At 40.2% G+C, this 23,426-nt stretch overlaps 1 protein-coding gene across 1 annotated transcript in view; it reads right to left on the bottom strand.

Annotated features, from left to right (window-relative positions):
• The window catches only part of CTTNBP2 (cortactin binding protein 2), a 156,184-nt gene extending 154,168 nt beyond the window's left edge, over positions 1-2,016 (bottom strand). Inside the window, exon 1 of the mRNA XM_036863327.1 lies at positions 1,832-2,016. Within this exon, the coding sequence (XP_036719222.1) occupies positions 1,832-1,912 (81 nt within the window). The 5' untranslated portion in view covers positions 1,913-2,016. The remainder of the gene's footprint in view (positions 1-1,831) is intronic.
• Between the last annotated feature and the right edge of the window lie 21,410 nt (positions 2,017-23,426).

Genomic DNA, 23,426 nt, shown 5'->3' with positions numbered 1-23,426 from the left:
CAGAACCCTATAGGATTTTATGGAAATAGAAAAGGGGTTTCACTTTCACAGTTTTTTCATGGCTATTCAAATCAACCAGGGTGAAATGATCAAACTTCTACCTATAAGCAGTTAAAAATCAGGCTCCTGCAAATTTTAAACAGCAGAAAGGGAACACTGAACTTGTTAACACAAAAATCTGCCTAGTGTCTAAGGCTCTGTTTATAATCTAACCAAATAAAACTATAGGTCAGCTACAGAGCATAACTCAGCTGTTTTTGTTTGGTTTAACTGTCAGGTGATTAAAATACTGAGGGTAATAGAAAAACCCATTTTAAGTCAATTAAGCAAACAAATTCAACCTTCCTGGGAAACAAGAAACACACCCCTCTTTCTTTTTTCTCTCACTCCCCTCCCCTTACCATCTCTTGGGGATGAAGGTACCCAATCACTTCAACTTCTCGGAGAGGTTTGTTGTCTTAATAGCTAGCTTCTTTATTTTACTTCACATAGGGGAACTGATTTCCTGCATCACAAGTAGACAGGTTTCATACGAAATCTTAAGATCACATTTTCTACGTAAAGAATGAAAAATCTATTTTCCTAAAAGTTTCAAATCAAAACTTGTCAGTTTCACAAGTGGAAATCAGCAGCCCTCGCCTCCGTGTTTCCTTCTCTCCCTGTTTCTCTCTTTCCTTCCCAGGCTCAGCTCCTCTCATGCCCAAGTAGCTTTCCTCCACATCTCTCCTCTACCTCTCCAGAAAGCCCTACCTCCAAACGGAAGGGGAGGAAGTTCAAGCAGCCCTGGCTATTCACACCTGGCCCTGCCCTCAGCTGCTCCTTCACCGACGCCGGTCAGGTCATGAGTGGGAAAAACGGAGGGGCGTCCACGCTCGGCTCACTCCATCCTACCCGGAATCTCCTGGGGGAGCAGCAGAATCGCGCCAAGGGTGGGAGGCGCTCCCAGAGCTGCCTTTCTTTGCAGATTCTTGCAGCTCCTGCCAAGCTGCTTCCCAAACCCCAAAAACATTTCCACGCAGGAAATGTGGGACCAGCCTTCCCCTAAGGTACGGGCTGGAAACCAACCGTTGAGCCTCTGTGCACGGGGAGATTCTGGGGGTGAAAGTAGGGACCAGGGATGGATGGAAGCTCATTTGGCTTCTAGACCCCAGGGAAGAAACACACTGTGTTGATACCAGGTGTTGAACCTCCACCTCGCACGGGCATCGTCTCGGGAAGAACGAGGACACCTCCCCCGCCCCAACCCCAATCCCCATCACCAAGAGATGGGGTAGCAGGCAGCTGGGACCCAAAGCGCCGGCGCTCAGCGGCAGCAGCGCCTACAGTTGGGCATGGGGCCTCTCCCAAGGGGTCTCGGGCACACGAATGAATACACACACACACACAATGGGCATCCCCACACCTGCTCGGCGCCAACCCGCCTCCCCCTCGCTGCTCTCTGGGTCCGCTGAGAGGTGCCAGGCACCCCCGAGACACGCACCCACAGCCACGCGCGCAGCGAGAGGCAAACAATGGGGGGGGGGTCCAGTTCGGCAGGAAACACACCCCAGCCCTCACCCCTGGCCAAACCCGACCGAAGCGGAGGGAGTGGGTGCAGAGGCCACACGCGGGGAGCCCCGAGAACCGGGCGGACCGGGGCTGCTTCCCGCGAGGCTCGGAAAGGACAGGCGGGATCCCCAACCCAGGCGGCCGCCTCGTCCCGGCCTCGGGGGATGAGGCACCCCGAGGAGGGGGCACCCCGAGGAGAGCGCACCCGGAAGAGCCCGGGCTGGCAGAGCGCCCCGGGGGCTCCCACCCCGGAACCCCGCGCCCACCCTGGGACCTCGGTTACCGCCGCCTCCGCCGGGGCCCTCGCCGCCTCCTCTGCGGCGCGGGAGAAGTCGGGCTCGCAGCTCGCGCCGTCCGTCGCCATCTTCCTGCTCTAGCGGATCCGAATGCGAGCTCGGAGCGGTAGCTCCGGGTTCAGCCCTCCCGGCGGCGGGCGGCGCTTAACCCGCGGCGGTCCGGGGACGCGGCCGCTCGCAGCCGGGCCGCCGCCGCCGCCGCCGCCGCCGCCGCGCTCCCTCCGCCCCCTCGCCGCCACCCCCGCCGCCTTAACCCGCTGCGCGCCGGTGCGCCGCCAGCCGTCGCCTGGTCCCCGCCCCGGGCTGCCAGCCATCAGCCGGCTCCTTGAGGTGAGAGAACTGGGCACGTGCCCAGGCCGGGTTAAGGCCCGGAGCGCAGAGGCGAGAATCAAAGCTCCAGGGCGAGGCGAAGGAAAGAAGGCGCCTAAGAGCTGATTCGCCTGACACGGCCCCACCGGGCCAGCGGTGCAACGACGGACCGATTAAATGTCCGGCCTCCCGAATCCGAATTCTCTGTTAGAGCCAGGAAAGTCCTTCACTTCAGCCCCCTCTCTAGCCCACCTCTAGAAAACACAGAAGGCACCCTTTGCTTTTTAAAAACAAAAACAAAAACATTTTTTTTTTTACATCCAACACTGCCGCCAGGGCGTTTTTACCCATTTGGTGTATATGCCTGCCTTTGTTTGATTCTCCTTCTCCCAAAACCATCAACTTCCAGATCAAAATGCGTGCTGCTACCCTTTATTACGTTACACCCGGCCCCTCAGCCCTACCTTTCTATACAATCTCTTTTCAAGAAAGGTGAAGCAAGGCACTTTTTTGTTCTTTACCGCAAAGCTGAGTGATTTTCTGAAGGGCTAACCGAGAAGTGTTAAGTGTCATCGCTTGTAAAAGAAAGCTCTCTACTTTTAAGAGAATTTAAAAGAATTACTCCCATGTGGTGGGGACACACACACCAAAAAACAAAAAGAAAACAAAAACTTGCCTAAAAATTGATTTTATGGGAATTATAGGTCTCAGAAGGTATTTCATGAGATGAGTGAGTTAGGCTCAAGCTCTTAATTTTCCCTTCCCACATCGGATTCAGTTCCTCCCCTTTCCTGCCAATTCCTAGGATGTGAAAATCTATCACCTTATCAAGACCGTATGGTACATGCCTTCCCAAATCACCAGATCCCAAAAATGTGTTGAAAGCACAAAATCAAATGGAGGCATTCAAGCTGTGTCTCAAAGAAGTAAAAGCAAACCGTAACCAAATCCTGGACTTGAATTTCTGGAAGATGAATGTTTAGTCTGAGGGTTACAGATCAGAGTTCATTCTTTAAAATGGCAGACTCCTAATGAAAGGTCTCGGCACTTTAATTGCTTCACTTTCCAAATTGGATCTAAATATGACACAAAACGGGGCAGAGAAAAATCTTTTCTGCAAAGGCCCTGAAGGGGGGGGTGGGGATCAATACATTGTAAAAAGTTCCCTTCCAGAAAAGGTCTACATCAAGAAAGAAGTTTCACCTGGAACCCTGGGGTTAAGGGTCAAAGGTTTAGAAATCACCTCCAGGGTATCGTATAACCAGAGGTGCTCATTTATTTTTCTTTGACTTCACTCTGATAGCTACTCCCTCTCTTAGCCCTATGTTTTCCATCCCTGTTCATTGTACCACTTTCTTTTATCAAATATTCTCTCTGAAATTGCTCAATATTAGAATAACTAGATTCCTTATAAGATGAAAGAAAAGCATTTGAGAGTAAAACTTAGGTGCTGAACTGATAGTAAAAATTTTAAGTTGAAACCTAAAGCATTCCTTGTTCTTTTCAAAATGCATTTTCACATCACAAGGTAATACATTTTCTTGATACTGATACTTGATACTGATGTTGCATTACTACCCAAGAAATTAACCAGCCCACTTCTAGGGGGGGAGAAATAAAAAAGAATAAAAGAATAAACTTCACTTGGGAGTTAAGAACTGGGAATATGACATGACAGTATTTCTGGGAAGCAAATCCCATTCAATTTATACATGCAGCTCAATTTTAAAAAATGGCCATTGGGAAGAAATAGCTTCTATTAGTCTAAATAAAATTAAAGCAGAATCACATCACAAAGGAATCAATCCCTGAGTGGTTTCTTCCCTCTCACCTTTTTTTTTTTTTTTAATGAAAAATAAACAGGTTAAAAAAAAAAAAAGGAAGAAAAAACAGTACAGCACATTTTCTAACTGCCAAAATCTAGGACCTGGGAAGGAAAACAAACAGCATTTTGTCTCTACCTTAAAGCTGCCACTGCCCACTGCTGAGGGCTGAAGGAATATCCCACCCTACTGCACAGAAGTAGAACACGAGGAGTTAACTCCCTCACCAGCTGCCTGGCCCAGGTTGCTTCTCCACCTGGAGGACACTTGCTGGGTTTTTTTGGTTTTTTTTTTTACTCTCCTGAGAATTAGCCTCTGTTGAGATTGCCAATTAACTCTTTCTGAAAGACTTCCTTTGCACAAAGACAGGTTCTATTAGCATCAAACCAAAATAGATCTGAAAGGGTAGTGACTGATGGCTCTAGAAATTAAATCTTTTGAAGCTTCATAAACAGCTAAAAAAAAAAAAAAAAAAAAAAAGACATCCCAGGGTTAGAGTGAAAAATTCTGGAAGGTGGGCAAAAGAAGAGAGATGGAAGTATACACAGGAAGAAAAGAAACTAATATATATAACAAAATGAATCATGATCGTTAATCAGTAAATTTCTTTCATCATTTAAATGGAAGGAGAGACGGCTTTCCCTGGTGATCCAGTGGTTAAGACTCAGCGCTTCCACTGTAGGGGGAATGGGTTCGATCCCTGGTCGGGGAACTAAGATCCCACATGCTGCACTGTGTGGCCAAAAAAAAAAAAAAAAAAAAAAAAAAAAAAATGGAAGGAGAGATACTGAATATTTTACAAACAGAGAAAACTATTGGTTTCATTATTTTCTGATTCCTGGAATAGAGGTATTTGTGCTGAGCCATAGCACACTCTTCAAGATTCTCTTTTAAGACCAATGAAATGGGTTTCTGCAGCTAGAAATGCAGACTTAGCTTGGGGAGCCAAGTGGTTTTCTGATTAAACCATGGCCTCGACCTCACTAGCCACATCCTCCAACCCGCTAAACCAAAAACCCAAAGAGTTATACACAATGATGCAATGGGATGCTTCCTTCCATGTGAAAAGATGAAGGAACTTACACATATCCTAAAACAGTTTCCCTGGTAGAATAAGAGAATTCTTTATTTCAGTCAATGACAACATTTATGTTAACTCCAAAGAGCAAACCATATGTTATCATGCCTAAGTATTGCCAAATGACAAAATTACTGAGTAGCAAATCATTTCTGACTCTATCCACAAGGCTATAGTTATACAATTTAAATATTCCAGACCATGCTTATCCCTGTCTACACCGCAGTGACCAACCTGGGAAGCCCCAAATCTTGACATAAGGAACTCTAACAAAAGAGCACAGATGAGCTTTGAGTGCCCTGTATCTATCACATGTTTTTGAAACCAAGACATTGCCAGAAATGAGTTTTTATATGACCTAACTACATTCCCTCTTAGTCAACTTGTCATTATCTGCATGTGCTTAGGCTCTTTGTGGATTTCACTCAGTAAATTTAATCCTAATCTAGTTAGCCACTCTTGTCAACAGCCTATGGTTTTGGAAGGCCTCCTGGACCAACTGCAGTTGGTGTGTGCCAAGGGAATGCAAGCTAATTTTACCTAAACGAAAGCAAAACATAATTAGAAAATTAAATCTGCCAGGTAGAAGCAAGCCAAAGCTAAACATAAATATATTACTATAATCACTCCCAGCCCCTTTTACCACCACCTCTAGCTGGTAATTGCATTTGGTCATTCAATGCTAAAGGAATGTCCAAATATAAAATATTTTTGAAGAGTTAAAGGTTCAGTAAGAACATTATTCCCCAGTTTGGTCACTCAAAGAACAGAAACTAGGGCTAATACAGGACAATGAAGCAGTGGTGGTTCAGTTCTATTTAATGTTTTTAAAATCTTAAACCATTACTTGCTGATTGGACTCTTATCTGCAGAAGTCATTTACAAGAGTAAGTTTTACTGCAGAAGGATGTTTTAGTGCAAAACCATTACGGAAAAACAATTTTAACAAAGAAATCTAGGCCGCTGCTGCCCCTCATCCACCTGAATTGGAAATAATCTAAGTATTTCCATTTATTCAGCCTCTTTAGCAACCCCACAAGCCTGCAGCATGTAGTTACCAGGCAACCACTAAAGCAGGGATGTTTATACCACTAGGCATTAATTATAGAGAACTTTATTTTTCTTAGAAAGTTTAAAATCTATATAAATAGGTTGTGAGATCAGACCCTTTTCTCCTCTGATGAGGAGTGTAGAACTAGCTATAAAATCAGAGCTGAGATTTTCTTTTCACTGTGGGCTATGTGTTATTCAGTTCAAAGGGAAATGTAACATTTGAAGAATTGATAAGGAAACTAAAGATGATGACCTTAAATTCTGACAAATATGTAGATGGCATTTATGATTGACTTAGTGATGATTTACTTGTGATACAAAATGCAAGAGAAAAGCCATAAATGAATAGCTCGTCAATGTAAAGTTGTGAAATAAATGATACACAACATTTCCCAGACAATTATAATCTGTAGCCATATACCAAGTTAATGGAGTTTCAAATACCTTTGGAATTTTTGAGACATAAATTCTACCTTATACTGTCTAAAATCTCACTTGATGACAATAGTTTTTTGGTCTACATTTTTTGATTGTTTCAAATCAGTTGGACTTATTTAAAATTGACTGGAAATGTGAGGTCATTATTTGAAAAGACATACTCTGAATATAAGTAGCAGATGTTATTCGATTAACCAACAAATACAAAATAAAATTTAATTCATAACATGAATAAAACAATGTCATAGCTAGACTTGAAGGCTTAGTTACATTTATGATTCAAGAATTTAAAGAAAAAAAGCATTGGTGTTGCTATTTTCATCCTAGGGAAAGTGAAGTCACCTGTAGAGTAATAAAGAGAAATACTTCTGAAAAACCAGCATTAAGGTTTAAGTAGTCTGGAATTTTATTCTGACAATTAAAGAAACACTTAACCACTGAGGCAGTTTTATGTTAGCAATACAATAGTTTTTTCCTTATGGAAAACAGAAATAGCCATCTACTGGCCATTACTATCAGAGTCAACATCCCTTTATTATTACATCATCACTTAATTTTCATGAGTTATTACTTTCAGCATTAACATCTTCTTTGTTAAGAATCAATTCAGTTGGGATGTATTTTACTACTACTTGTCTTCCCTTCAGTATCTGTTAAGGACCTCACATTGTCAGCTTTCAGCCTCCAACTGCTGACCATTGACTATCCAAAAGGCATGATGCTATCTGGGTCACAAGACACGTTTGCTTGACATTTTCTGCTTTGATCAGGCCTCCACCCTCACCCAATGTGGCCATAGATACCCAATGGAATAGAGGTGGGGAACCCCATTCCCAAAATTTAAAATATGAGGAGTTGAACCGAATCTGCTCAAAACCCCTGAGCGTTAGCAGCGGGTAAAGGCACCCCATTTACAAATACCACATTGTATGGTTCTGTTTCCTCTACAGAATCATTGTTAGAGCCATAGAACCAAACAAAAACAATCATAAATTCAAATGGGAGAGGTTAAGCAATAAAGCTTCTAAAAGGAAAATAGCTTCATAAACTGTAAATCAGAACTTAAGTCCTTACTTTCAATGCAATTAATTTATCAATTTTTTGCCTTTATGATTAGCGTTTTGTGTCCTGTTTATTAAATCTTTGCTCAGCTCCTTCCCCTCCCAGATGCTGTTTTCTGTTGGTTTCTTGAAGTCTCATCCTGCACATGCCCTGCTTAGAATTCAGCCTAAAATTTAAGAGGAAATTGTATACAGATCTTTTGGACTCTTTCTCTTAAGCTTCTTCCCCTCTGGGGCTTTGTCCTTCAAATCCCAGACACTTTGGCAATCCCCAAATAAAACTCATCTTTATTCCCCAGCTGACCTCTACCCCATTCCTAGCCCTTCGCTCAAGAATCATTGCTCCTCAAGTCCTGCCTGCATTCACTACTTGCCAATGCCTTCTAACAGTTGTTTCATATATGTTGTTTCACTGGTTTAATTTTCAGTAGGAGGGTTGGCCCAATACTAGGTACCCTGTCATGACTGGAACTGAAAACCACATGTGCTTACTTTTAGAAAGACTATTTATAATTAACAAAACTTTCTGATGTTCCCTTGCCTAACTGTTTTGATCCAGGACCGTATTGTTTGTTTTCTCATTCTAGGGATTGGGGTGAAACGAGGTTACACTCTCCAGTTGCTACTGACAAACAGAATCCAGGTACTGATATCTGCTACCTCATCTATAGTCAAACATGAAAAACTATGTTGGCAATAAAGGATGACATTGCAGCAGTAGAACTAATATCATGACGTACAAACTATATTGCCAGTCTTTAAAATGTATCAATGTTCCTCTTATTTCTAGTGAGTAGCATGCCTGCGTGGGTTTCAGCAAATAAGAGAAAAATTAGAGATTGAAAGGGAAGAGGAAGAATAGAGTGAGGGGTGGCCTTGGGTTTCCCTCAGCTAAGAGACTGATGCAAATCGGATGTCTTTCAAAAAACAAAGGTATTTCAAATGTGAAGATTCCAGTACATTCTGGGAGCCTTTGGCAGATTTTCCAGACTTCAAAATCAAATGAAGATTGGTGGTGGGTATGTAAGAACATTACTCTAAGTCTGCAATACCTATCACTGAGTCCAACGCATGATGAGCAGTCAGTCATATTTAATCGAATTAATTCAATGGAACCAATGGGTGGATAGATGGAAAGACAGATGAATAAATGGATGAAGTAAATGTTACTTTCTTACTCTTTCACGTGATTGGTCCCTTTGGCACTGCAGTAAAACTTATTGATTCCTTCTCAGAAAAAAATTTTTTAACGCATAAAACAAAACATAGGCCAAAAAACAACAGCAACAAAATAGGATCATAAAGAAAACCAGTTATGTTCAAGTCCAGTGATAAAAATTCTGCATCTACAAAACGAATTTGTAATACAGAAATAGACGTGTTTCTTTCTTCCATAGTAAATAAGATGATATAGTGGTAGACCCATAATTAATGTAATTTTGGAGTTTCCATGAATGTAAATAATATTTTGAAAATTCTACAACAGTTTTATGTATTGAGATTTTAAATTATCTCTAATTTCTATTGTGACAAAGTCACAGGTACGGCCAGGCCTATTGTGATCTTTTGCCTAAATTCATAATTGAAGTAAATATTGTCGGTGAGAGGTTGGTGAACATGAAAACACAATTTTTAAATTTTAATTTTTATGTTCATCCTATGGGATTCTATTCACAAACACTATGGTTTAAGAAGGTCACGTTGTACCTATTAGGCATACTTCTTAAAATGAAATTTCTGCCCAGTTTGAGACATTTAATGAGATCTTTTGGGGGGAGGGGTGGGGAAGATTGAAATTTAGGTATGATAGGACGAATAGGGTATTCTGAGGAGAGAAGTTAAAGACTCCCAAATGCCCCCACCCCCCAAAAACAAAACAAAACAACTCGGGTCACATACCCTAGAGTAGTAGTTAAGTGCAGGGTTACATGATTAAGAAACTCTTTCTGTGACCTTGGGCAAGGGCTTCCCTCAGTTATCCATCAGTTAAGTGGCAGTCATAATGGATCTCACCTCTACAGGGTTGTTGAGAGGATTAAATGGATTAATTCTTTTAAAGTACTTAGAACAGTGTCTGGCCCCCAGAAAACTCCTAGTAAGTCATTACTATTTTCATGTTCTGCATATAAATATTACACAATGAATAGTCAGCCTAATATACATGGAATTTCAGAAAGAAATAATTTATTGAATTTAATAAAATGATTCTGTAACTACACAATAGTCCAAGGCTATTTGTATAATTTTTAAAATTTTAAACCAAGTATTCTAAGATTTTAGATTAAATAGTAAAAGCTCTCCATAAGTGCTTGCAAAAGTCATAATTAGAGAAATGTGGGATGGGTCCTATACGTCAGTTCTGGCCAAATTGATTATTGCTAGATTTAAAGCATGGACTCTTTTTTTTTTTTAATTTGGTCCTTGAATGTTTTTTTTTTTTAACATCTTTATTGGAATATAATTGCTTTACAATGGTGTGTTAGTTTCTGCTTTATAACAAGGTGAATCAGCTATACATATACATATATCCCCATATCTCCTCCCTTTTAAAGCATGGACTGTTTTGTCCAATGAGGAAATGTTTTAATTAAATACTACATAGTAATGGTTCAAAACTATCCCTAGGGTTCATGTAGAGCTGGGGTCAAAAACTCTGATCTAGTATAGGCCATTAGAGCCAAATCAGCCTAACCCAATGCAATGGGTTAAATCCAGTAAGCAGACATGTTTTGTTTGACTCATACAATGTTCTCTTTTTTTGAAAAAGGAATACATTGCCAACATTTAAAAATTGGGGAACTTTATATAAAAATGCAGTTTTCCAACTTCTCAAAGACTCAGAAGATCTGAAATCACTGGGCTCACACTGAGTACCTTTGAGCCTGAGGAATGTGCTCACCAGCTGTCTAGAATCTCCACCTGTTTTATTTTACTTTACTTCCTTTCTTGCTTGTCTTCGACAGTTTTGTGTTTTTTTTTAACATCTTTATTGGAGTATAATTGCTTTACAATGGTGTGTTAGTTTCTACTTTATAACAAAGTGAATCAGTTATACATATACATATATCACCATATCCCCTCCCTCTTGCATCTCCCTCCTACTCTCCCTATCCCACCCCTCTAGGTGGTCACAGAGCACCGAACTGATCTCCCTGTGCTATGCAGTTGCTTCCCACTAGCTTTTGATAGAGTTTTAACTTCATGATCCTTAAGGCAAAACATTGTATTCGTTTGTGTGACCCCAATAAGATTTTATGCATTTTATTTATTTCAGTAAAAAAGGTGGTAGAGGAAACCTGGGCTTAAAAACATCTCTAAGACCTGGTGATGTGAGTACCTTGCTATCCACCATCAAAAAGCATGCTAACAATTCATAAATCCTCTGAAAAAGGTCAATATAAGCATCTGTTATGGGCTGAATTATGTCCTCCTCAAAATTCATTTGTTGAAGTCCTAACCCCTAGTACCTTTGAATGTGGCTATATTTAGAAATAGTCTTTACAGAGCTAATTAAGGTAAAATGAAGTCAGTAGAGTGGGCCCTAATCTAATATGACTGGCGTCCTTATAAGAAGAGATTAGGCTACAGACACAGAGGGAAGAATGAAGAGGAGAAGAGGCCTCCGAAGAAACCAATCCATAAACCAAGGAGAGAGGCCATCTACAAACTAAGGGGAAAGGCTTCAGAAGAAACCAACCCTGCTGACACCTTGATCTTGGAATTCTAACCTCCAAAATTGTGAGAAAATAAATTTCTGTTTAAGCCACCTAGCCTGCGGTCTTTTGTTATGGCAGCCTAAGCAAATTAATCTAGCATCTGTTCTGAATGGACTCATTCTTCCCCTGCTCTCCCACAAGTGACTTTTACATCAACCAGCTCACCTCTAGCGTAAGCTCACATCTCTAGAGTAAGGAGATATGGACAGACTTGAGGCAGTGTGGGGTGCATCAGTGCTTCTCAGTTCAAGTGTTGCTTGTTACCTGCAATCCTGAAGTTTGTCACAAGCAATTCATCCCTAACAATAGGCACAGTACTAAAGTTTGCTTTTTTTCCTTTTTTCTTTTTTTTTTTTTGGTACTGAAAATGATATCAGATTCAAGGTCATTTCTGTATCATCTCATTCACTTTATTTTGAATATGCTTTCATGAGTCTGGCTAGCCCACTAAGAACTGCACAAAGCTTATCACACGTCTTATTTATGCCTGCAGTGCAACCCACATGCAAACTTTTCCCATCAATGTGCCAGGACTCAGAACTGCCCACACCACACAACTAGGGGCTCCACTCATCGGGTGGTCTATGTAAATAGAAGCCCCATGCTCCACAGAAGCTGTGAACGCTGAATAAGATTTTAAAACACTGGTTGTAATTTAAAATTCAGGGGAGTTGTTATTAGAAGAGCTGTTTGACCTGAAGCAGGTGACTAATCTTCAGTGAATCTCTTTTTGACGCTATAAAATGGGAATGAGCATTTCATCACTTAATTCACGGGGTGGTTGTAAGGATTAGATGAGATTAACACCCACAAGTGCCTCAAATGCTGAAAAGAGGCACGCAAGGAGTATTACAACCTTGAGTTAGCTGCCAGCCCTCAGGTTCAAGGATTCTTTCAGCTGAATATCTGCAGCCTCATCATTAAGGAATACCACCAGGGGACTTCCCTGGTGGTCCAGTGGCTGAGACCCCACGCTCCCAATGCAGGGGGCCCGGGTTCGATCCCTGGTCAGGGAACTAGATCCCACATGCTGCCACTAAGAGTTCGCATGCCACAACTAAAGATCCCGCATGCCAAAACAAAGACCCGGTGCAGCCAAATAAATAAATAAATATTTTTAAAAAAAAAAAAAACAAAAAAAACATCACCAGCCCTTGGTTGGGTCAGATCATGGTGGAACTTCCATCCTATGTATGCTCATATTTCTGAGCTCTTCATTGAGGAAATGCCTCCAGGGTTAAAGCATGGAAGGAGTTTCTCTTTCCCTCATTACCACATTTTTTAATAAGCGAAATTTCCCCTGTCAGAACACATCAAGATACCATGGTGACAATTGCTATAGGAATGCTAGATTTAGAAAGAAATAAGGTGATTTCAATTCTGTTACCTGCTACCTGTGTTCAACAGTCTAAACCAAATCCGTGCTGGCCAGATGACTGAAAGTGACCACCTGCCCCAAATATTTTGACCATTCTCTGCTCTAGAACCTAGAACTCCCACTTCCTAAGGCCTTTCAAAGTTTTTGCATAGAATTAAGTCCCAGCCTTACCTGAGACACAGATAAACAGGGATAACTTTAACAGAGTTTTAAAAAAAATTTCTTAATTTGTAATTATCCACTTGAATCTATCAATAGGTCAGAGGTCATTCAATCAAATGATTACAAGGGCCAGGGATGGAGGATATCTGAATAAGGGTGGCCAGGTGTGTAACACAGGAGAGAATGATAGGGATTTGAACCAACAGGAACACAGAGGCTCTGTCCACCTATAACGGGGGAAAAATTCCTTGAATTCAGTCAAGAAACACAAATCTAGTGATGTCAGAGCTTCTAATTTTTCAGGAGAAGGAAGAAACCAAGTGTTTATGTGAAATTTCCCAATTTTAAAAACACATCTGCAAATCAGATCTGGCCATGTTTGCCAGTGTTCTGATTGATGAGTGCCCTGAATCCAGGAATCATCTCCCCTTAGCCTAAAAATACAGAAAAATAGAAGCATGGTAAATGGTAAAAATGTGCATTCCGCATGTCCTCTCCAGGTATTCTCACCAAATAAGCCCCTTTTTGAGGCTAAACAGCTGCATATTTTAATCAGCAGACCAGGAGATGCATGTGGAGATCACCCAGGGACCACCTTTTGGAGCACACTGCTGAAGACAGGAAGCTACTCGCAAGCTAACATCCATCTTTGTGTCCCCTGGGCCTAGCATACTACCAAGCATGGGAAGTTTCAGGAGTGAATGAATTCCTCCACATCCTAGGGCTGATTCATAACACTCATAATAATAGATTTTTACTAAAAGCTGTATTAACCAATTTCATCTAATTCTCTTCAAGTAGCTAGCAAGGCCCCCAAGATACAAGATACCAAGTAAATTCAGGAAAACAAATTTGTATTGGGGCAGGAAAGAAGAGCAAGGAAAATTCTGGAACATGGAACATTTTCTGGGTTGGGCAGCTCTGGGTGAGTGGGCTTCAGTGTGTGTCCCCATAGCATCTAAAGGGCTCAGGGGCACTGAGAAATATTTAAAGGCATCAAAATCAACTGTTTACCATGATAGCAAAGTTTGACACGGTGGAAAATAATTAGGCCCAGAATCTGCTGTAGTTACCATTTAGCTTCATGTATTTTCATTTGTCAAAATTATGGTGGTTAATAAAATACATCTATGAATTAAGGACAGATAGTAATAGAAATATCTCAATCAAAATACAATAAATTCTGATATTATTTCAAACTCCAGATTTTCCTATGTTAATATCCCTTGAAATTCATTTGTATATTCGTCTAATTATCTTTAGAGTGAATCACAAATTTTCATTTATTAGAAGTATCAATGCAGCAACATTTCCTGCTTCTCAGGCGAGGGGTGGTGAATTTTTAATCAATGTTGATTTTGGAGCAACATTGTGAAGGATATTTAAAAGGCTTAGATTTTTCCAAATAAATTATTTTGAGGGCCAGCATAGTAAAAACGACTAGAAAAGTATGTAATAAATATAATACATGGTTACATTCATCATTGTCTTACTAATTATAAAGATCCTTGCTCCCCATGTCCTTTTTTCTACAGAAAATGGAGGTTCCTTGCTCTCTCCTCTCTGATTGCTGGGACCCCTTGACGCTTTCGCAGGCTGGGCCTTATCTCATCTCCAATAGCTCTGTCCTCTCTGTTACCACTTGGAATCTCTCTCATTTTGCCTTGTGACATTATTTGATTATTCTAATATAAGTGTTGGCAAACTTTTTGCCAAGCAGTAAATATTTTAGGCTCGTGGGCCATACACCGTGGCAACAACTCATCTCTGCCGTATGCAATGTGAGAGCAGCTATAGCTATTGGGCCAGAGTTGTCCTGCAAGCTGTATTTTGCTTACCCCATTCTAACAGAAAATTATGTACTTTTTGCATTATTTACAGTTTTACCTTGTCTTCCCAAATGGATCATAAGTTCCCTGCAGACAGGAAAGTCTATATCCTGTTTTGCAACACCTGTAGGACTTTGGCCAACAATGTTTGGATCATTATGTGGGCTTGATGAATGTTTGTTCATTGACTGTTGGCTGTTTGATTTTGTGTGTTGGGGGAAGGGGAGTAGACTCAGAAAATGACAGAATCAGTTAATGGAAGAGATCTTGGCTGTCATCCACCCACTCACTTTGTAGACGAAACCAAGGCCCTGATGGGCTTGTGATTTTAGCCATACAAGAGGTTACAGGTTATGCTTCAAGCATATTTGCACTCCTAGTGATCACAACTTTATCAGCCTTCTGTTAACATCCAAATGAAATAAAGTGAGCTCTCATCCCACACAACTCAGGTATGTCCTGTGCCCTCCACCTTTACATTGCTAAGGATTTCCTAGAGGTATTTTCAGTCTCCTGTTATTCCCTTACCAACTGCTCTGAATACTTACCTTTTGACCCTCTTGCCCTCAGATCTTCCAATCATGTCATGGTTTTCCTTTTCTCTGCACAGTGAAGTATCTACTCTGAGTTTTCCATCATAAAAAACCTCATGTTTAAACCCAATGTGCCTTTTAATAAATGTAAAAATCCAATTCCCTGCTGATTCAGAAATGCATCCTCTCAACAGCTGAAAGTCACCAACATTTGTGTATTTCCAGCAGCCAGGAAGATGGTTAAATTTTAGTTTCAGGAGTTTAAATCATAAAAACAATTGTTTTTCAAAATATGAAATTCCATTGTTTTGCTAAATAAGCCTTTTCTTACCACACACACTGCTCATAACTCTAGAGATACTAATTCCCATCTCCAAACCCAGAAATCCATGCTTCCCTGGTGAGAATCACTGTGCCTAAAGGAACTGAATATAGCTCCAACCCTGGCAGAAAATCCAGGGTAAATTTACAGAGTGAGAAGGCTCAGATTTGAGAGATCAGATTATGGTAACATTCTGCTACTTTTGGAATCATACACAAAGCAGGCAGCCAATTTTACATAGTTCATTAGAGGGAAGTAAAGCATCCTTAGCACCCCTACTGACAAAGACTTGATGCTTAAAGTGATCTCAGAGTATGTGCATAATCAAAGCCTTAAGATACGCAACAAATAGCAATAAGGGCTCTCATAACTGCACCACAGTGCAGATCAGTGGAAACAATAATGGATTAATGGAATTGAGGGGTAAAACAAAACGATGGCCTAGAGCAAAGGGTATTCTCTTAACTATGCCTGGCTAAGAATGATCATTAAATCCTTAAAAGGAAGGAACTGGATAAAATATCAATACTCCACATATAACATTTGTGGTTGTCAAGTATCATGACATCTGAATAGAATTTCTTCTTCTACAGTACAGGTTCCCTAATTCTTAACTAATTCTTTTGATGACTCATGGAAGTATTATAACTTAGCTATCTAAACTGGGGACTAAAACCTGGTAATAACCTTTGACTTTTTACAGGGTTTATATTATGTCTCCATGTGCTGTTATATGTTATGTTGGATATTTAGCCTACATAAATTTCAAACCTCAACCAAATCACTATGAATTGGTTCTTGGATGGCCTTTTATACAATAGAATGTGGCACTGCTATGTGTTCTCTAAGTCCCATTTGATCCCACAGGCAGATGGCATTCTCAGCCTGACAGGTAGTTCCATTGGGGTAGAGTGACTATTTCTGGTAACTTAGCCATAAACAGAATTGACACATATAACTTCCAAGCCAAAGTATAGAGAACAGCTGTGATCTCTTTTCTCTTACTCAGGGATTTAGAAGTCAACAGTTCCACCTGACATAGCTACAAGGTGTGTTCTCAAGTCACCACTTGGATGAGAGCTGCTGGGACTGAGAAAAATGCTCACTGTGTTACACCACTCAGGTGTGGGCAGGAATTTATTACCAGTTTCACCTAGCCTATCTTGACAAGTAAGGAAATTGAAAAAAAAAAAAAAAAGTATATAATGAATTTGATATTTAAGTTACCGGGAAAAATATAAAAATAAAATACAATTACAGGTTTGAATTAGAAAACATTTTAAAAGAAATACAGTTTTGTGACATTCATAACATAGTTCATTATCCCTAGGTAAATGAGGCAAATGACCTCTTAGACTGCATAAAAAATTATATGAACAATAAATTTTGAGAAGGTGAGATTGAATTTAATGGGTTAAGATTTAAGTCCTTTTGATTTAAAAAGTTACTGATCCTAGATAAAATTAATTTTATTCATCAGTAAGACCCTAAAAATTACAGAAAATACATAAAACCATTTACAGTGTAAACAGTAGAGTTTCATATACATTTATATTATGTAAATTAGACTATATAGCCTCCACTCTTAATTTACTTCGTGGCCTTTCTCCACTTTAAAGAATACTAGTTTCCAATGCACTAGGTCAGGGGTCATCAAATTATGACTTGCAGCCTAAATCTAGCCTGCTGCCTCTTTTTACAAATAAACTTTTAGTGGAACACAGCCACAATCATTAATTTATGTACTGTCTGTGGCTGCTTTTGCTTGTAGCAGCTGAAATGAGTAGTTGCAATGGAGACTGTACCGTCTGCAAAGCCTAAAATCTTTACTCTCTGGCCCTTTACAGAAAAAGTTTACTGAGCAGTACACTAGGGAAAGGAAAACCACAGCAAAAATGCAAAAACATACACAAAAATTTTATCCTTTGAATCCTAGTGGATTCTCCATGGCATTTTTAACTACATGCAATTTTCATCTCAACCCTGGCTTTAGAACCTATACCTCCAGTGGACTGAATGTTTGTGTTACCTTCAAATTCATATGTTGAAATTCTTATCCCAATATGATATTTGGAGGTGAGGCCTTTGGGAGGGGATTAAGTCATATGAGTGGAACCTCGTGAATGATATTAGTGCTCCTAAAATTTCAAGAAGAGGTTGGAGAGCTAGCTAACTCTCTGCCGTAGGAGAACACAGAGAGAAGATAGCCATCCATAAATCAGAAAGAGGGCACTCACCAAGAACCTGACCATGCTCACTCCCTGATCCTGGGCCTCCAGAACTGTGAGAAATACACTTCTGTTCTTTATAAGTCACCCAGTCTATGGTACTTTGTTATAGCAGCCTGAACTAAGACACATGCATAGGATGGGAAATCACAACACCTGGTCTGGTTATCTCACATTCTGAATGAGAAGAGTAAAAAGTAGTCTAAATTTTACCATATACGAGGTTCATCTTCAATATATGGCTGTGTTGCTTTTAATTCTTCTTCCAAATTATCTTGCACATTGTCAGAGTAATCGGTTTATTGGTAAGATTTCCAATAAGTAGCTCTTGTATTTTCTCTCCCCTTTGATAATATTCAATGGCTTCTGAAAGCCCATGGTACCAAATAGACTCTTCTGCTCTGTGTAATCTAACTAGCCCTTCCAAAACATTCTTATTTTCTATCACTCCATAAAGTTCTTGCTGTGTCATTTAGATATAAATTTTCACTTTTTTCCTCCTGCAGTTTTATTAATCAACTAATGTGTCTTTTAAAACAAAATTGAAAAAAAAATGGTTCTGAAGAACCTAGGGGCAGGACAGGAATAAAGACGCAGATGTAGAGAATGGACTTGAGGACCAGGGGAGGGGGAAGGGTAAGCTGGGACGAAGTGAGAGAGTGGCATGGACTTATATACACTACGAAATGTAAAATAGATAGCTAGTGGGAAGCAGCTGCATAGCACAGGGAGATCAGCTCGGTGCTTTGTGACGACCTAGAGGGGTGGGATAGGGAAGGTGGGAGGGAGACGCAAGAGGGAGGGGATATGGAGATATATGTATACGTATAGCTGATTCACTTTGTTATACAGCAGAAGCTAACACAGAGTAATAAAGCAATTATACTCCAATAAAGATGTTAAAAAAAAAAAAAAAAGAAGCAATCCTACAAGGGGCTTAGCACTGGTACCAGAGGATGCTCCTTTGATCTCTAGACATATGACCCCCCCCCAAAAAAAAAAAACTGTGACATGAATTGACTTTACAATAATGAGACTGAGCCCTTAAATCAATAGAAGTGTGACTTTAAGGTTACATCTTACACATATTGATACATTTAACATTGTTAATATGAGAAAGATACTAATTTTAAAATGCAATGTATTTTTACATCATTAAAATTATTTTTTGACTATTTGGAGGCTGATTACTTTGCTTACTGAACTGTGAGTAGGAACTCTAATTCATGTATAACACATAGGAGTCCAGCTTACTGATACTTTCTACAAATGTGGATTAGGCAGGAATTTAAGTGGGGGGTTGGGTTCTTAAGTAACTCAAGAGATTAGAACTTTTTAAAAAACTCTCTACTTGGCCCCCTAAGCAACTTTTAAAAAGCTCTACCCTGTTTTGTAGCACTTGATTCCTCAAAACGTAAATCTTGTCTTTTCCCCTCACTCTTCTTGAGGGCTTTGTGTTTTCCTTTCTGAACTAAATGGTTTTAGATTTGCTTTATCATGTGAAATATTTGTCTTTTCCTCACATTGGAATCATTCTTTCTCCAAACAAACTACCAGATAACCTGGAAACGGTTTTAATTTCCCAGGTAGAGATTTGAATGACTGCATAAAGTTTATAATAATAACGGACGTGACTGCAGATGTATGAACACTTTTGAAAAGAGGTGAAATAGGAATTAATGGAGGGAATTCATAACTGATTTAAATCTAAGTATTGGGTACCAATGTCATTTTAGAATAAGGTCCCCTTCAACACAAACATGCTCTTAAGAGGATACTGAGAATCTCAAGTAGGAGAAGCCGTAGGACCATAGGGTACAGATGATGTGATGTTAAAAGAAGTAGGCGGGCCATAGGAAGAGATTTGAGGATGTGGCCGACCCTTGGCTTCTCAGGGAGTAGGAGGGTTTTGCACTGAGAAATAAACCATGCACCTTTGGAAGTTATGCCACATCAGTCACAGGTCTTTATATACTGATTAACTGCCTCTCTCAGCAAGAAGGATGAGCCAGCTTGCTCTCTCCGCACAAAAGAAACCAGTTCTGCAGCTCCTGAATTAACCCTTCTATTGCCAGGTAAACTATTTTTCAGGATAATGAAAACAAAGAAATAACATGTTTCAAGTGATAGGCTGGCAAAAATACATGGTGATTATCTTCTAGCTAAACCTAAGCTAAGTTTATTACCTAATAAGATCTAAGATCATTACCTAATAACCTGGAGTGGCTGCTAAAAACTCAGAGGTGGCAAAGGATGTGAGTACACCAATTGGAACATTCCTGTGCATGCAGTCAGCAGCAGTCGGAATCCATTTGAGACATGGAAGGAACCAAAATAGACACGGATTCACAGAAGACTATTGCATGCTTGATGTTTGGGAGAACTGAGTTGTCTAATTTCTCATGTAGGATTTTCTAGAGTAATGATTCTATAGTCTTAATGTGCCTACATATCACCTGGGGAGCTTATTAAACTACCTATGTTGATTCACTACATCTGGATGGGTCCTGAGAGGCTGCATTTCTAGCAATCACCCAGTTGGTGTGGCTGCTGCTGGTCTATGGACCACACCGTGAAGTAACATGGTGCCAGCGGACTCTTAGCCTTAACTCATCAATCATGAAGTAACATGGTGCCAGCGGACTCGTAGCCTTAACTCATCAATCTTAACCCATGCTCCAAAGTTTGTAACCTTCATTCTCCTTAATCATGTGGGGTCTCTGCATTTCTATAGCCTCTCCTGATCTTAGCCCCAACCTTAGCTATACAAGATTAGTGGTGGCCTTCCCAGATGTGCTCTGTCGCTAAATGTAGGTAGGTAGCTGGTGGATTGCAGGTCCAATTGTATTATCTTCAAACAACAGAGGGATTGCTTTATTGAAACCTGATATAGATTCAAACATATCAAAAAGAACAAGTAGAGAGAGTGGGAGAAGTCTTCATAACAATAAAAAACTCACCTAAGCATATGAATTTTCTAACTTCTTTGGCATGTGTACAACATATTTTAGGCAAAAATATAAGAATGGATTTGCATGCAAGAATATATTCATGGTGTTAAGCAAGTAACTTACCCCGTTCTGCCACTTAGATTGCTGCCCAAACAGGAAGCAGTAATGATACCTTACTTTTGTATATTTAGTTACAGGGCACTGCCGCATGTGTTATCTCTTTAATCCTTAGAAGAACCCTCTGATGTAGGTGTTATTATTTTACAGATGAAGAAACAGAAACTGGGAGGTTCCGTGCCTAATTTCCCCGCTGATAGATGGCAAACTTTGGACTTAATGCAATGGTTCTCAGCCTTGGTTGTATATTGAAATTACTGGAAGAGCTCAATGATGATGCCTGGGTCCCACCCTCAGACATTCAGAGGTAACTAGTCTAGGGAGTGGCCTGGGCATACGGATTTTTTAAAGCTTCCTGTTGAGTCTAATGCAGGATTTCTCAACCTAAATACTATTGACATTTGAGGATTATTCTCTGGTGAGGAGGGCCATCCTATGCTTTGTAGGATGTTTAGCAGCACCTCTGGCCTCTACCATCCAGATGTTAGTAGCACCTCTCCAGTTGTGACAACTAAATGTCTCCGGACATGGCCGAGTATTCCCTGGGAGGTAGGATCACCTGGGTGAGAAGCACTGCTTAATGTACAAAGTTGTGAATGGATTACTGATAAATAGCTATATTATCAGCAGCAACTGTCAATTTATATGTTAATTTATTAATTTAAATTTACTCATGTTCAGGGAGGTGGAACAATTCATCATATTTGCCTTTTCCCAAGTTCATCAAAATTAGGAGCCAAACCTTACAAGTATTTTTAGAATACTATATTTATTTGATGATTATCTAATCTAAAAAGACAAAAGAAAGTTCTGCTTATCTGTAGTTTTTAATCCACTCAGTTACATTTGCTTAGTGTTACTACAGGCTGGGCCAGTATTTCCCAATCTTGCCTGATGATAGGGATCACCTGGAATGCTTGTTAGAACAACAGATTCCTAGGCCCTAACCCAGAACTACTCAATCAGAATTTCCAGGGAGAGGCTAGACAATCCAGATAATTTAACAAGTGCCCCCAGCTAAGCCTTATCATCAGGGAACTTTGGGAAAAACTGGGTTAGGCATAGGGATACAGAGAGAAACAAGACACAGCCTCTGCCCCCAAGGAGACATGTAAGCAAATTGTTATAATTCATGGTGGCAAGAACAAACTTACAAGTGTGTAGATGCCTGGAATGCAGTGTACAGGTGGGAGTAACAAATCTTTTTTAGTAGGGGAGGCATTGCCCAGAGAAGGGCATATGTGAGAGATGTTATCCGTCTTGAATAACCAGGAGTATAAGGTTTAAAAGTTCATTCCAGGTAGAGAAAATCAACAGGAGAAAAATCCTCCTGGTTTCAGTTTCTAGTTGCCAAGCTTATAGCCATGCACATAGTAGATGCTCAATAAATATCTATTCTTTGGTCAACCTTAAGTCCACAGCACATTCACCATAAAGCTCTCTTGCCAATGATTTCACACACTCAGTATTATCCCCAAATGAGCATGAGAAAATTTTGCCTACGCTAGAGGTTTGCCAATAGATTAACATTTTGCACCTCATTTAAGCACCTCTCACTCCGATTCTTTTTCCTCAGAATTAACTTTCCTAGCCTTTTCTGACAGGTGCTGATTTAAAAAAAAAAAAAAAAAAAAAAGATATTCCAAAGCTCTTCTTAGAAGTTGAATTACTATGGGATTACTGTGTGGGTACTGTGTGTGCATAAAAGATGCAACAAGCTTCTACAGAGCATTAATGGGAACATGAATAGCATTTCCAGGTTGTGCAAAAGACCTACCTTTACATGATGATGGCACTGGCACTGCAAACCAACCTGAAGATTTGGGGACATCTCCGAATGTTCCTCCTGCTCCTAAGGCTGCTTCCCAGGAAGCCTGATAAGATGATGCTGGTTCTAGAAGAAAGAGACCGACTCAGATATAATCTCAGAATGGCTTTCTACAACTATCCACTCACCATTTCCTTTAGCCTTCTTTCTTACCTTTTTTTCACAGGATGTATCATTCCCTGACATTATATTATTTCTGTTTGTTCTTTCTTTTTCCCCTACTAGATTGTAAATTCCACCAGGCCAGAGATTTTGCCAGTCTTATTCACTGCAGCACTTAATAAGTATCCTTAATAAATATCCTTCATGCATAGTAGTCACTTATTAAACATCTGTTGAATAGTGAATAGGTTATGTGTTCATCTAGAACCTTGGCTTTCTTCTTTGTACACTCAACATGCTTGTCATTAGTTGTCAACATCTAACTTCTTTCTGGGCTGTAATGTTTATTACAGCAGGGAGAGTGTCTATCTTTTCTAATTATCCCCTGGGACTAACATGTAGTAGATGCTTAATAACTATTGAATTAATAGATCAATGAATGAATAAGTGAATCAATATAGGAGGCCAGAACTAAATGGCTTTAATCTCATGAGCTCTGTTTCTCCAGTAGTATGCTCACCATCAGCATAGACATTTGGATCAGTAAACTCCAGGACTGAACAGCCCCGATTATTAGAGCAGTCAGCTCTTCCTGTGACAGTAGTAAGACTAGAACAAATGAAACGGCTAATGAGCAATAATCCTGCAACACTT

Source organism: Balaenoptera musculus, chromosome 9 (assembly GCF_009873245.2).
Source record: "Balaenoptera musculus isolate JJ_BM4_2016_0621 chromosome 9, mBalMus1.pri.v3, whole genome shotgun sequence".
NCBI lineage: Eukaryota > Metazoa > Chordata > Mammalia > Artiodactyla > Balaenopteridae > Balaenoptera > Balaenoptera musculus.
Note: the sequence above shows the minus strand (reverse complement) of the source record. Positions and strands in the feature narration are given on the sequence as shown.